Source organism: Hirundo rustica, chromosome 15 (genome assembly GCF_015227805.2).
Source record: "Hirundo rustica isolate bHirRus1 chromosome 15, bHirRus1.pri.v3, whole genome shotgun sequence".
Lineage (NCBI taxonomy): Eukaryota > Metazoa > Chordata > Aves > Passeriformes > Hirundinidae > Hirundo > Hirundo rustica.
Genome location: NC_053464.1, coordinates 13,889,957 through 13,904,034, shown reverse-complemented (window position 1 = coordinate 13,904,034; position 14,078 = coordinate 13,889,957). Strand labels below are relative to the sequence as shown.

General features: G+C 52.8%; 3 protein-coding genes across 3 annotated transcripts in view; 1 reads left to right on the top strand and 2 right to left on the bottom strand.

Annotated features, from left to right (window-relative positions):
• The window catches only part of NT5M (5',3'-nucleotidase, mitochondrial), a 46,727-nt gene that overhangs the window by 7,189 nt on the left and 25,460 nt on the right, over positions 1–14,078 (bottom strand). The gene's annotated exons all lie outside the window — the stretch shown is intronic.
• RASD1 (ras related dexamethasone induced 1) lies at positions 58–2,024 on the top strand. The gene is made up of 2 exons (XM_040079173.2): positions 58–437; positions 682–2,024. Exons 1-2 carry the CDS (start codon positions 152–154, stop codon positions 1,224–1,226), a joined length of 831 nt encoding a protein of 276 aa, XP_039935107.1. The 5' UTR covers positions 58–151; the 3' UTR covers positions 1,227–2,024.
• On the bottom strand, positions 3,407–7,711 carry MED9 (mediator complex subunit 9). The gene is made up of 2 exons (XM_040079508.1): positions 7,563–7,711; positions 3,407–4,204 (listed from the first exon to the last, which is right to left on the bottom strand). The coding sequence occupies exons 1-2, from the start codon at positions 7,697–7,699 to the stop codon at positions 3,988–3,990; spliced, it is 354 nt and encodes a 117-aa protein (XP_039935442.1). The 5' UTR covers positions 7,700–7,711; the 3' UTR covers positions 3,407–3,987.

Here is a 14,078-nt window from a genome sequence, read left to right as displayed (position 1 = left end):
CGCTGCCGGCTCCATATAACGCGGCGGCCGCCGTGCAGAGCTCACACCGACCCTTCCTGAGAGGGAAGAGGGGCTGAGCAGCCGGGCGGGCAGCGCCTTTCTCCTTCTCCTCCTCTCCTTCTCGGCGCAAGCTGCGCTTTTGCCGGCGTCAATGAAACTGGCAGCGATGATCAAGAAGATGTGTCCGAGCGAGGCCGAGCTGAGCATCCCCGCCAAGAACTGCTACCGCATGGTCATCCTGGGCTCCTCCAAGGTGGGCAAGACGGCCATCGTCTCACGCTTCCTCACCGGCCGCTTCGAGGAGCAATACACGCCCACCATCGAGGACTTCCACCGCAAGTTCTACAGCATCCGTGGCGAGGTGTACCAGCTCGACATCCTGGACACGTCGGGCAACCACCCCTTCCCAGCCATGCGCCGCCTCTCCATCCTCACAGGTACTTGTCAGGAGGTCCCTCTGCCAGATTCCTGCTCAGTTTGGGGATGTTTTTGCAGTCCAGGGAGGAGGGAGATAATGGTTTTGTGCGTTCAAGTGGTTGGGCAGCTCCTCTTGGTGAAATGGAGGATGCAGGACCCAGGTGCTGCCTGGTCCTTCCTTCTCCAAGTCTCTGTTTGGCTTAGGAGTGGGTGTCTCTGTGTCCCCGTCCCTGCAACCATCTCATGTCCCCTCTTTGTCCCCAGGAGACGTGTTCATCCTTGTGTTCAGTCTGGACAACCGAGACTCCTTCGAGGAGGTGCAGCGCCTGAAGCAGCAAATCCTGGAGACCAAGTCGTGCCTGAAGAACAAAACCAAGGAGAACATAGAGGTGCCACTGGTCATCTGCGGCAACAAGGGCGACCGGGACTTTTACCGGGAGGTGCAGCCCCGGGAGATCGAGCAGCTGGTGGGAGAGGACCCCAAAAAATGTGCCTACTTCGAGATCTCAGCCAAGAGGAACAGCAGCCTGGACCAGATGTTCCAGGCGCTCTTCGCCATGGCCAAGCTGCCCAGCGAGATGAGCCCCGACCTGCACCGCAAGGTCTCGGTCCAGTACTGCGACATCCTGCACAAGAAGGCGCTGAAAGGCAAAAAGCTGCTGAAGGAGGGCGGCCGGGGCACGGAGGAGGCGTACGGCATCGTGGCCCCCTTCGCCCGGCGGCCCAGCGTGCACAGCGACCTCATGTACATCCGCGAGAAAGCCATCGGCGGGCACGGCAAGGAGAAGGATCGCTGCGTGATCAGCTAGGAGCCCCCGCTCGCCACGGGAAGGAAGGAAGGAAGGAAGGAAGGAAAGAAGGAAAGATGCTCGTTTCCGAATTGACTCTGGGCAGGTGCCCACCCGGGCAGAGAGGGCGTCGCCTCTCCCCCAGCCTCCCTCCTCCCGCTCTCATCATCTCCCTCCCTGGGGGTGCGTTTTGGGAGAGAGGGATGCGAAGGGGGAGGCTTTGGAGGGCAGGAGGGGATGGGAACAGCCTCCTCCTCTGGGCAAAGAGACAGGGAAAGGGTGAGCTGCTGGGCAGCCAGGTGGGAGGATGAGCGTGGAGGGCACAGACCTTGGTGTTTCTTTCCCTCCCAAACCACCCAGCCTCAGGCACTGCCCTCAGGAGGGAGGACAGGGGCCTGCCAGCCCCTGCCTGCGGCTTTGGGGTCGGTTCTTAGTTTGTTTTATTTTGTTTTTTTCCAACTTGAGAAGCTGTGCACGGACTTTGGCTCTGTGTTGTGTGTTCATCTGTGTCTGCAAAACACATGCAGAAGACACTTTCTAAGCTGTTGCAAAGACATTGCAGAGTTACAGCCCCAATGGACCAAAAACCTGACTCTTGTTTACATTTGTCTTGTCTGATTTGCAAGATTTTGGGGGGGGGGGGGGCAGGGGTGGGGGGAGTGGGAAGGGTTTTACAAAATAAAATAATAGGCACTTTATGTAGGTATCGTTTGTCATTGACATGAACAAAACAAAACAAAACAAAAAAAAATCTTCAAGTGTTTCTACCGTGGGTGAAACTTGATGTTTTATTTTTTCTACAAATTAATAAAACCTTTTAAAAGAAATGACACCTGTGGGTTTGCTTTGCTTCCTCGCCCTGTCCCGTAGCCAAGCCCTGCTAAACAGAAGGCCTGAGCTCCGAGGTGGCAGAACCAGCCTCTCGCTCGAGCCCTGCATTGCCCCATTTTCTCCGACTCCCGGAGCAAAGGTTCCCGCCTCTGCAAGCCGCCGGGTTTTTTGGCGCACAGGGTAACGAGGGGCCGCGCTGGGAGTTACTCACTCCGACGGGTCACTGAGCCAGCGCTCTTTCCTCACCCCACTACGCCGAGTGACGGTGCTGCCGGCCCCACGACGCGCCGGGCTGCGGCGTGTCACTGCCTGCGCTCGCCCGGCAAACTGACATCACTTCGTTATAAAGAGCTGATTGTGTTTCATGCTCCTTGCCGATTAACTAAGCACGCTTTAATGATGTCAATACAGACTGATTCATTGGCACCCCAGCTGGGATATTGTTTTTACTCTGCAATATGAGTAGAGGAAGTACTTTGCTCGAAAGGTCACCTTTACATCTGATGGTTTTTAATCTCTTCCCAATAACAAGTTGCAGTAATCATTGCTGGAAGTGAGAGGGAAACGGGTTTGCCCTTCAAAGAAAGCTTTTCCCGGCTCCAGCTCATTTTCAACCCCCGCTTCCCCCTCATGCAGCAGCACAGATCTGTGTTTAGTACGTATTAATGGCAAAAAAAAAAATCATACTGAAGCCATAAAATAACGGTGGGGGAGCGAGACTGCACGGCAAACCGTCGCAGTTTCGCTTGAAACTTGGATTCAAGTTGACAGAGTTAACTTGCTCCTGAGCTAAGTGCCAGACATTTCTTTGGCAACAAGTCGTTTCTTCCAGCTCTGCCTATGCCTGATTTCACAGGAACAGCAACTGGCAAAAGAATGGAAAACACCATCCAGGCATGAGACACAGGAATTTATTGAGCTGGGACAGGCAATGGCTGGTGGAAAGGCAATTTCAGTAATAAAAAATGTGTACATTGTGCTTTGTTTATCTCGGTGTTCTGCTTTACTCAGAGTTTACACACTGGCACCTTCCCAAAGAAAGTACTAGTACAGTATCTCAGTGGGGGCAGAGTAAATCTCTGAGCTACAGGTGAGTTACAACCATCCCACTGAGCAGAATTACCTGTTCCAGCTGCTCAAATGTTTGTGGTTGTGGGAAGCCCCTGGATGTGGAACTTAATCCGTCCTGTTGAGCCTGACTTTAGTATGGAATAACTAGAAGCTTTGATCATTTATGCCCTTTGTTTTGATTGCTGCTCTTCCTGTGTTTTATGAGGGAGACGCTGGAGCTGGGCCCAGGATCCCATGTGCTGCCAACATCCTGCCCCTGCTCTGCCCACATCCACTCAGTGAACACACAAGAGGGGCAGTTTGGAATTTATAGATCTTTATTTGACTCATCTCAGAAACAACCACCAATTGTTTAAAAAGAGAAATACAGAAGTAATTGAAAGCAATCATTCCTCTTCCAACACACAGGGAATGGAAAGTGTACCAGAGACTCTTTCCAGGAGCAGGGCCAAACAGCTCATGCTTCCCTCTCATGTTCCCTTTTGATGTTTGGCCATTTTTAAGTTTATTAAAAAAAAAAAAAAAAAGCAGAAATGCCCCCTTTTTCACCAGCAGGTACTTTGACCCTTAGTGAGGAGAAAGCAGAATGTCTCCTGCTTGTTTGAATACAAAAAAGAAGAACCCCACCCAGAGAGAAAACAGGAGATGGGATATGTAAGTGCACAGTCCTGCAGGTGATCAAGGGAACCTGCCACTGTCATTGTCCCAGGGGAGCACACGGTGTCCTGTGCCACACACCTGTCACACACTCACGGTCCACACAGGCACAGCGCCACAGCTCTGTCACCACAAAACCGAAAGAAGAAAACGTCAGCTTCTGCCACCCTGCTCAGCCTGGACAGGAGGCAACTCAGACCCGGAGAGTGCAGCTGTGTCTTTCCTACTCCTTGGGGATTTCAAACATGCAAAGGCTCTTGTACTTCTGCAGCAGTTCGTTTTTGGTCCGGACCTGCTCCCGCAGGTTCTGCAGCTGCTGCTGCTGCTGCTCTGGGCTCACCCCGATGCCAGGCATGGAGCTGATCAGCTTCCTCATCTCCTGGAACTTGTTCTTGAGCTCATTCAGTACCTGGTGAACATCCTGGCTGTCCTTGTCCATGCTGCAGAGGAGAGAAAATCGAGACACTGTGAATCCTCCTATTGAAAACACTGTAATTTCCAATACAACCAAGGGTTTAAGCTAGAATTCTCTGGGAAAATTGCTCTTGGTGTCTAGCTAAACACAGCTGATTCACCTATCCCAATAAAATGACACAGATGTATAGAGACTGGGTAGCTTAGGGGCAAACTGGTTTCCTACAAATCTCCAGCACACAATCCAGCCACCTCAGGATGCATTAATCAGGTTAGGAGCTGCTCTGCAGCTTTCAAACATCACCCTGGAGCAGGCTAAATTCTCCTCCTGAACTCCTGTACCTCTCTTTGGGGAAGGTAAGATTGCATATGTGTTGTGTGCAGTCACTTGGAAAAAAAGATCTCAGTCTCACCCGTGACCTGTTGCTGCTGTAATACAAAAAAATCAATGCAGTCAAACAGCTTGACAGCAGAAAACAGAAACTGTTCCCCAAAGTATCAGAGAGTGTCCAAAGGCAGAGAAAATGGTACTTGGGAGCTTTAAAAGGAGTCTCTGGGGATTTATACTTAATAAAAGAGAAGTGGTGGGCTTTTTTTGGGTTGATTTGGGGTGTTGTTTTTTTTTTTTTTAAGAGCAGCAAAATTGGCTCTGCAGCCAGCTCTGCGCTTTTCAAGGCTCAGTGTTGTCTGAGGCAGCGTCTGCCCTTGAACCCTCATTAGTATCTGACTCAGCTTTGTTAGCACCAGCAAGAAGTTTTACTGATTCCAGGCAAAAGCAAGTCCCTGCTTCCAGGCTGCCTGTTAATAGGGAGAGCAGGATTCTAATGGTCTTTGAAAAACTGGGAGCCTGTTCAATAGCCAGACCTAAAAATAAATCTGCTTGGCATGACCAGGGCAGAGAGGTGCTCGATTATAACTTTGGGGAATCGTGACATGGCTGAGAGCAAAACTTTTAAGCAGATGGCTGCTGCTTGCTTCAAAAGCCTGTTGGAACAAAATATTCATTATTCCCTTCTAAATAAAACTGCAGCTGGTACTATAATGTCTCCCCATTATGCAGGCACTCAGGGCCAGGTCGGCAGTGGAAAAATACAGAAACACACACACAAGCAACCCCATGGCACATCTGGGGAGGGATGGGGTGACACCGCCTTTCATTCACCACAGCTGCAGGCTGGCTTTGACAGGGGTGTGCTCCCCACATCTCATCCCCTTCCCTGCTCAAGGAGAACTGACAGCTGCCTGTTGGCTGGTTGATCCAAATGAATAAATATTTCAGGGTTGGTGGGGTTTTTTTTCCCGCTGGATCAAGCCACTGAAGCGATTCCCTGTTTAGGGGCATGGAGAGGTGAGAGTGAGAACATGTGGCAAGAGCCTGCAGCTGCCTGCACTAACACAGGGTTCAACACAGCATCCAAACACAGCCTGTGCTGAGGGACCAGGAACAAAACCTGCCTTAAGGCACGGTGTTCTTCACCACACCAGCACAAACCACTATCAGAGGAGCCACACAGTGGGACCTCAGCAGTGATGTCATTGACTGTACAAGGCTGAAAATATCAGCAGACCCTGTTTAGGAAAACTTTCTCCAGACCCAAACAACAGGAAACAGCACCCGTCCTTGAATGTCAGCAAATTTACGCGATACATCCTCGCTCCAGAGCACAGAGTCACCTTGGAGATGTGTCTTCACAGCTGAGTCAGTGTCAGAACAGCAGGGCTGGGCTCTGCCACTCGAGGCAGCGTTAGAGGACAGCCCGTTTGCCATCTGTCAGGGACAGGAGGCACAACATCCCACCGCTGGCTGCTGTGGTGCCACCTTTCTGCCACACTCTTCAGCACCTACATCGGCTCAAGCTGCCCCAGAAACAGCCCACGCAAAGCCAAGGGAGAGCTGGGCAGCAGGGGTGGGACAGGGCACAAGATATCCCCAGGACTGTCATCTGTGAGTCACTACAACCTGATCAGTGACATATCACAATCTCAGCCCGTGGCTACTGCCCACTCTGGTGATGCACACGCACACCCCTGGCAGGGGGTTTAGCCTCACTCTGTGGTCTGCACAGATCAGAGAGAATCAAGGTCAGGGGACAATCTGATGGCCTAGCAGAATGGGGAAACTGAGGTTACAGTTGTTTGTGTTCTTATACCCATTCTGGACTGGTGTGTCAAAGGTATTCATTCCCACGGATTGGGCTGCTTGGGCTGCAGAGCTGTTAAGGATGAACCTCCCTCACCTTTCAGACGTGCTTGCTCGAAGTGAAACATCGGCAGGACACAAATCAGCTCCTCAATGAGTGCACAGGGACAGGGCAGGAAGAAAGCAATTCATGCTTCCCATGCCCACTGCCTCACCCTGCAGTGTGCCCAGGTGAGAGCACAGAGCCTGCCAGGATGGATTTCAATGGCAGAGACATGCCCTTTCTGGGAATTCAGATGAGCGTCTCTGGAGGGGTTACCCTTGGCCAGAAAACACGTCAGTTCTCAGGACCCTTGTACTAACACCTTCCACCTGTACAGTGCTTATCTTGAGCTGGGAAGAGAACAGTGTATGTCCCACTGAGCAAGCCATCCTCTTTTTTACAACTGCCCAGAAATGGGCTGCATTCCTGACGCGCTGCCTGTACCTTCTGAGGCTGTTATCAGCCAAAGAGTACAGTTCCCTGGAGCAATAACCCAGCGGACACACAGTGCTCCTGCTCTGGGGTTAGTAGTGGGGCAGTGTACCTGAGCCATGCGTGACCCAGACACCACCCAGGTACTGGCACGACTCGGCGTGGGAATGCACTTGGGACTACACCACCTCCCTCCGACACTCTTCCCAGGAACTCCAGTTGAGAGAAAAAGGGCAAAGGAGATGCTGGGAGGATGGTGAGCATCACTGCAGCAGTGACCCCATTGCCCTGCTACCTGTTCAGGGCATCCTGGGGAATTGGGAGCTGGGAGAGCATCACTTGAGGGAGGATCCAATAGCCCAGCTCCCTGTTCAAGGCATCATGGGGATGCTATGGATGAGAAAACAACTCAGAGGGAACCCCATAACTCTGCTCCTTGTCCAGGGCATCCCACAGATGCTGTGGTTGGCAGGACATCACTCGAGGGGAAACCCCATTGCCCTGTTCCCATCCAGAGCATCCTGGAGATGCCGGGAGTCGGGCGAGCATCACTAGAGGGGGCATCCCATTGCCTCACTCCCTATCCGGGTCATCCCCGAGGACGCTGTGGCCGGGAGAACATCCCTGCCGAGGGCACCCCTTAGCCCTGCTCCTGACGCAGCCCCCCCGAGGGCTGTGTTCAGAGGCAGCACCGTCCGAGCGGGGCGGCTGCGGCAGGGCCGCGGTGCCCGGCGGGGCGGGGGATGGCGGCGGCCGCGCCCGCCGTTACCATTTGATGATGTCGTGGACGAGCGGCAGGAAGGAGAATTCCTCCTGCGCGGGCGGCAGCGGCGGCGGCTTCTGCTCGGCGGGCGGCTCCGGCGGCGGCGGCTCCTCCGCGGCGCGGCCCGCGGGCCCGGACGCCATGGCGGGCCCGGCAGTGACGGAGCGGGGCGGGCCCGGCCTGGCTCCGCCTCACGGAGCCCGCGGCCGCGGCCCTCAGCGAGCCTGGAGCCGGGCCGGGGAGCTCTGAGGGTCCGGGAGTGCGGTCGTGAGGCGCGCCCGCACTGTGATCCCGCTGAGACCCCAGTGATCCCCCTGAAGCTTCCAGTGATCCCTCCCCGAAACCCCCAAATGCCTCCACGGTGCTGCCCTGTGACCCAGTGATCTCCCAAATGCCTCCACAGTGATTTCACTTGCACCACGCCAGTGATCCATCCTGAAACCCGCAGTGATCACTTCTGAAACCCCCAGTGATCCCCCAAATGCCTCCACAGTGATGCCCTGTGACCCAGTGATCTCCCAAATGCCTCCACAGTGATTTCACTTGCACCACGCCAGTGATCCATCCTGAAACCCACAGTGATCACTCCTGAAACGCCCAGTGATCACTTCTGAAACCCCCAGTGATCCCCCAAATGCCTCCACAGTGATGCCCTGTGACCCAGTGATCCCCCAAATGCCTCCACAGTGATTCCGCTTGCACTCTGCCAGTGATACCTCCTGAAACCCTCAGTGATCCTCCCTGAAACCCCCAGTGATCCTCCCTGAAACCCCCAGTGATCCCAGTGAGACCCCCAGTGATCCCTCCCCATGCCCCCCTATTGCTACCCCCCTGCACCCCCACAGTGATCCCCCCTGGACCTCTCAGCGATCCCCCTGTCATCCCCAGGGATCCTCCCCTTACACCCCCCCAATGATTCCCACCTTCCATCCGAGTCCCACACAGGAGCTGGGGGGCTTGGAGGAAGGAGAGATTGTGGAGTCCCGCACCCCAAGGGCAGGGTGAGGAGAAGGGGTGCCAAGAACCATCCAGGTGTCCCAGGAGCCATTCGGGGACCACACGAACCACCCAGAGATCTCAGAAAACATCCGTGTGTGCCAGTAACCACCCAGGGATCACGGGAGCCATCCAGAGATCTCAGGAACCACCCAGAGGTCTCAGGAGCTATATCCCTAGGTTGGTCGTGGCTCCCAGCCCCTCAACACACTTGGATTGGTGTCCCAAGTCTCTATACATCCCTTTTTTTCAAGCCAAATCTGAAGGAAAATTGCATTATTCTGTGTAAATTACCACAGCAGGGTTACACTGTTATATTCCAGCTTTCCATCATGTATTTTTGTTATTTGGTGTCTTCAGTTTGACTTTAGTGCAAATGGAAATGATATGGGCTGGATGATGGAGATGTGATCCTTGAAATGCCTTAAGAGCAGATATTCATGTGGGACCAAACTTTCTGCTCAAGGAAGGAAGCACAGCCAGCATCAGTTGGGAAAAAAGGGAAAAGCAAGCTGAAGTGTTGGATAAGAGCCCGGGCTGGAGACTGGAGGAATCTGGAGGAAGAACAGCAGTGTGATGTCAGGGCTGGGACTGCTGTGAAGCTGGGAGACAAAGACTAGGGAGAACAGCTGAGAAAGCCGGGGGTGCTCAGCCTGGAGAGGACTCTGGGGAGACCTTAGAGCCCCTTCCGCTGCCTAAAGGGGCCCCAAGAGAGCTGGAGAGGGATTTTGGACAGGGGGAATTTGCTTCCCACTGCCACAGGGCAGGATTACCTGGGATATTGTGATAGAATTCTTCCACCTGAGGGTGAAACCCTGGCACAGGTTGCTCAAAGAAGCTGTGGCTGCCCCATCCTTGGAAGCATCCAAACCCAGGTTGGACAAAGTTTGAAGCAGCCTGGTCTAGCAGAAGGTGTCCCTGCCCATGGCAAGGGATTGGAAGCAGGTGATCTTCAAAGTCCTTTCCAACCCAAACCATCCTGTGATTCTGTGAAGAAATGGAGCTCTGGTGTGACTGACCTGCAGGGGCAAGGAGGAGGCTCGGCATGGTGTGTGGACAAGGCTGGGAGAGGGAGGGTGATGCCCCTCTGCAGCAAGCAGCCTCAATTTGCTTCAGCGAAGTGCTGCCTCTGCTCTCAAACCCCTGTATCCGCACAAAGCATCGCAGCATGAATAATGCCAGCCACAGTTGAGAGCTTTTATTCCTGGTTTGGCTTAGACAAAACGCATGACTTAATTTTTCATTTGAAATAGGGCTCCCTGCTCAATGGTTATAGGCTGAGGAGGACTGGGAAAGCAATTTTCTTTTTTAAACCAATTTCTTTCTGAAAACAAACAGAGGCTATTTATACATCTAATGAGAATGCTGGCAGCCATTTAAATGGGGGGTATTGGCTGTTTGCTCTAAATATAGCAGATGCAATCGCTCACTTTGTTCCTACTGTCAGGAATAGATCCTGGTTCGGTAACTGATGCTGGAATGTGCAAAGGAGCCTGGGGGAGCCCAGGTTCCGCTGAGCAGATCCCTGTGGGAAGGCTGATGGTATTTATGGCCCTTGACTGAGCCAAGCACGAGGCACAGGATGCTGTGTCCTTCAGATGGGGCTGAGCCAAGAGGTTCATTTCTGCCTCTTTTTAAGTGCTGTTTCTAAAGCAAGAGTTGATTCAGGCTCTGTGGGGGACATTTGCCTCAGTACTGTGCTGGTGTTAATTCTCCCCTTGGCTTTCTGGAGGAGGGCAGCAATAATTGCTGGGCTGCTGGATGCCTGCCTCTGATGGTTGAGTCAGGCAGTTGTTCCAGCAGGTGACAACATGCAGATACCATTCAGTACCTAAAGTGCTGTCAATCAGCATTTCTTTTTTGCCTTTCCATTTCTATTTGGAGTCTCATGTTCCCTAAGTGCTGGAACACAGCTTTATCTAGTTGGTGTGTCCCCGCCTCTTGCCTTTTCTTCCCTGTGGGAACAGCTCCTCCAGCTCCCCCAGGTGACCCACCTCTGTCCTTGGAGCTTGTATCTCGTGGCAAGTCCAGGGGACAGCAAAGGTGTTTCACAGTCTGGTTAAAGTTTGAAAGGCTCCTCCACCACTGGAGATGCTGGTGAATTGGTGAGATGAGACTGTGTGGTGTCAGCCTGCACTAGGGCACAGCAGAGCTGTGGTCTGTAGCATGACAGTGTGTTCATATCCCCGGTGAGGGCTGCAGGGAGAGATGAGAGCAGCTGGCAGGTCTGGCAGTAAAGAGAAGATTTTTGGTGTTGTGGGTCTGCAGACAGCGTTGACCTCAGGTGAGGGGCAGTGCTGGTGCACCCAAATCTTCACCTGTCCTTACGGAGCTCCAAGCTGTGGGACCTTGTCCCAAGGGGACTTTGGTGACCTTTGTTCTGTCCTTCTAGTGCAGTTCCTTCCAAATCCTTCAGCAGTTGTGCTGGGGTCTCCATCTCAGATGGGGGGGCTGTGTCAGCCTGTCCGCTGTTCTCAGGAGGAGCTGGTGGTGGGTTGTAGTTCTTCCCAATTTTCATTCTGGATTTTTTTTCACCTGCTATCAGTATTTCCAGCAGAAGGGTTTGAATGAGTAGCCTGTGGAAACTCCATGTGAGGCAGCTAAAGCATGGACAAAGACACTTAGTGATGAATGAAATTAATAATTTCCCCCTGGATTTGGTAATAAACCTGAAGCGCAAACGATCAACCTGTTCCTCAATTTAATTGTGGCTCTTTGTACAATTCACTTGCTGGACAGGCAGTGTCTGAAATGTGTGAATGTTTCCAAACCATCTGATTTTCTGTGTACATTCATTTCTCACCCAGACATTTCATTAACCCATTATCCTAAAACCCAGCTGATCAAATAATCCGTATCCAGAGTATCTGTTGTTATTGCCTGTTTCTTTATGATACCAATGTTATTTTTCCTTCTCCTGTCATTTCTGTACAGATTGTACCTCTTGTCCTCTTCCAAAGGGAACTTTAGAGGTATTTACCACCAGTTATTTAATTCAGCACCAGGTGACTTTGTGCCTTTCACTATTTCCCTACAATGACTTGATGTTTTTGTATTGATGGTCTGACAATTTCACTGGGCTCTGCTTTTTGCCGTTGGACCATCTGGATCTTGTTGTGCTGTTGCCACCAGCTCTGTTATCATTTTTTACTATGTGGCTATCACCAGGTTGAACTTTATCTCTTCCTCCTGCTCCTGCACTGCATCATCAGCTGAATTTTCTATTTCAGTCTTGCTAAGCTGCCGTGGTGGGATAAGTCTGTATTGCTCAGTCAGGGAGGTGTTGTCAGGGTTGTGGCCACCTGGGAGGAGGTGATAGGATGAGAAATTACAGCTCCAGCCCTTGGCTGTGGTCAGGGCACCTTTTTGTTAGGTCATGGCTGTGATCCTACAACTACTCAGGTTTGTGGCTAAGATATCCCTAATTTTGGCCAGATGTGAACTGGATCTTGGGCTCTGCCTTGTCTTGACTCCTGGGACCATTTCAGGCCTTGGTGTTTCACTCTTCTCATGCAGGGGCTGATGGGAGTGGCAGGTCATAAACTGAGCTTCATCTTTTGAAACCGTGTTTTACCAGAAGGATTTGGGCCCTGGAGATCTATCTGCCCCAAACACTCAGCCCTGTACTCCCACATGCTCCCAGAGCTGCTGATGCCCCAGGTGCCATTGAGATTTAAGATCCAAACAAGCAGCACCAAAGAGAGCCACAGCACCCCAACGCCTCCTGGAGTCACTGACTGCTGGGGAAACCGGGCTGCCTTGTCAGGAGAGCCAACACCCCATGACCTGGGAGAGGCCGCCCTCGAGGAGAGCCCAGAGTGCAGGACAGAGCCTGGGATAAGAGGTGGCACAGGAGGCTTGGCCAGGCTCCCTGTAGCACCCCATTGGGTGTCACTGCAGGGCATTGGCCTGGCTACGGAGGTCAGTGCTTCTGAGCCTCGGGAGGTGAGCAGGGATGATTCAAGGGCACAGGGAGTGTCCAGTGACCTCACCACATTCTCCAATGCCGCCCCACTGCTGACCAAACACAAAGGCTGGCCCAGGCCACCCCGGGGAGGGCACCCTGGCCTTTGCGTGGGCAGAGGGAGCACCGAGGCCTTCTTGCACAAGATCAGCTACGCAGAAGCATGGATCGAGGAAAACACGCAGCCGGAGCGGCGGCGGCCCCCAGCCTGGCCCAGCTCCAGCTGCAGGTGGCTCTGGAGCTCACTATCTCCCTTGGGCAGTTCTGTGCCCATGCAGCATCCCAGAGTGCTGAGTCCTGGGAGCCACCAGTCCCTGCAGAACCATCCCCACAAGTTCATCCCACAGCCAGGCTTGAACACTCCAGGCTGTTTTCCACCCAGGGCAAAGGGGCAAAAGTCACCTTGCAGGAACGAAGCAGGAACTTGGAGTATGAATTTGGGGGGGTCCCTGAGGAAACCTACGCCTGGAGAGGGAAGTGCCCTTGTTACCACTGGGCAAAAGCAGCCCTGGATCCCTGCTGGCTCCCGCCGCAGTGTGGTGAGTCAGCAACGTCCCTGCCATTATTTACAAATAACGAGCGAGGCTCCGAACACGTGCCGCCAAAAACATGAGGCAGCAGCAGTTTCACTCTCAATATGCAATCATGGCCTTGAAGCAATGCTGCAAGAGTCTGCACTGGAGGCCAAGGCTCAGCCCAGGCGAGGATTTCTCCCCCGAGCTCCTGGATGCATACCCAGCATGTTGGGAAGGTGTTGGAGTGGGACAGCACAAATGTGTACATCCCTTGCACACGCATCCCTGTGTGCTTGTACATCCCTGGGCACATCCCCGGGCACATCCTTGTGCTCTTGTGTCCCTGTGCTTGTGCATCCATGGCTCCCAGGCCACCACTGCCCTGCACAAGGACACTGTGTAGGTGTCAGAGGGGACAGATAAATTTACCTGGATGCAGACAGCAGATACTCACTAATGGAGCCACATTAAGAACATTAATGAAATCCCAGCTCCCTTTCTTGGAGTCAGTCCTTATTCTGCTAAAGTGGGTCAGGCTTTGTGTGTTTTTCAGGGTCCCTTCAAGCGTGGCAGAAAAAGCCATTACCTGATGCTGGAGCCCTTCAAAATGTTTCTCTTGGGTTACTTAACACGGGGGGAGAGGAAAGGAGCTTTGTTCAGACTTTGTTTTGGCACCACAGAAAAAGCATCTGGTTAAGATTTTAGCCCATCCTTCACTTGAATTGCAAACAACATTTTCCTATAATTGGCCTAATTACTGAAATGAGGCAAAATTTATGTGGGCTTTGCAAGATCACTCAGGTGTCCTTAAAGGATAATTTTACGCAGCAGAGCAGTGGGTTTCTGGGGCAGCACTGCCACCATGGGAGACACATCTTGGGAGGTGAAGTCTCCCTCCAGCTCCAGTGAGAAACCATTTAATCCTTCTCCTAACCTGGGGAATGGTGCATCTCTGCGGGGCCATTGCAAGAGCAGTGTTTTGCTGAGCCTTTCTCCCCCTGCCCCTGCGCTTTGTGAGCCCTCAGCATCCCCAGGATGTTGGCATCC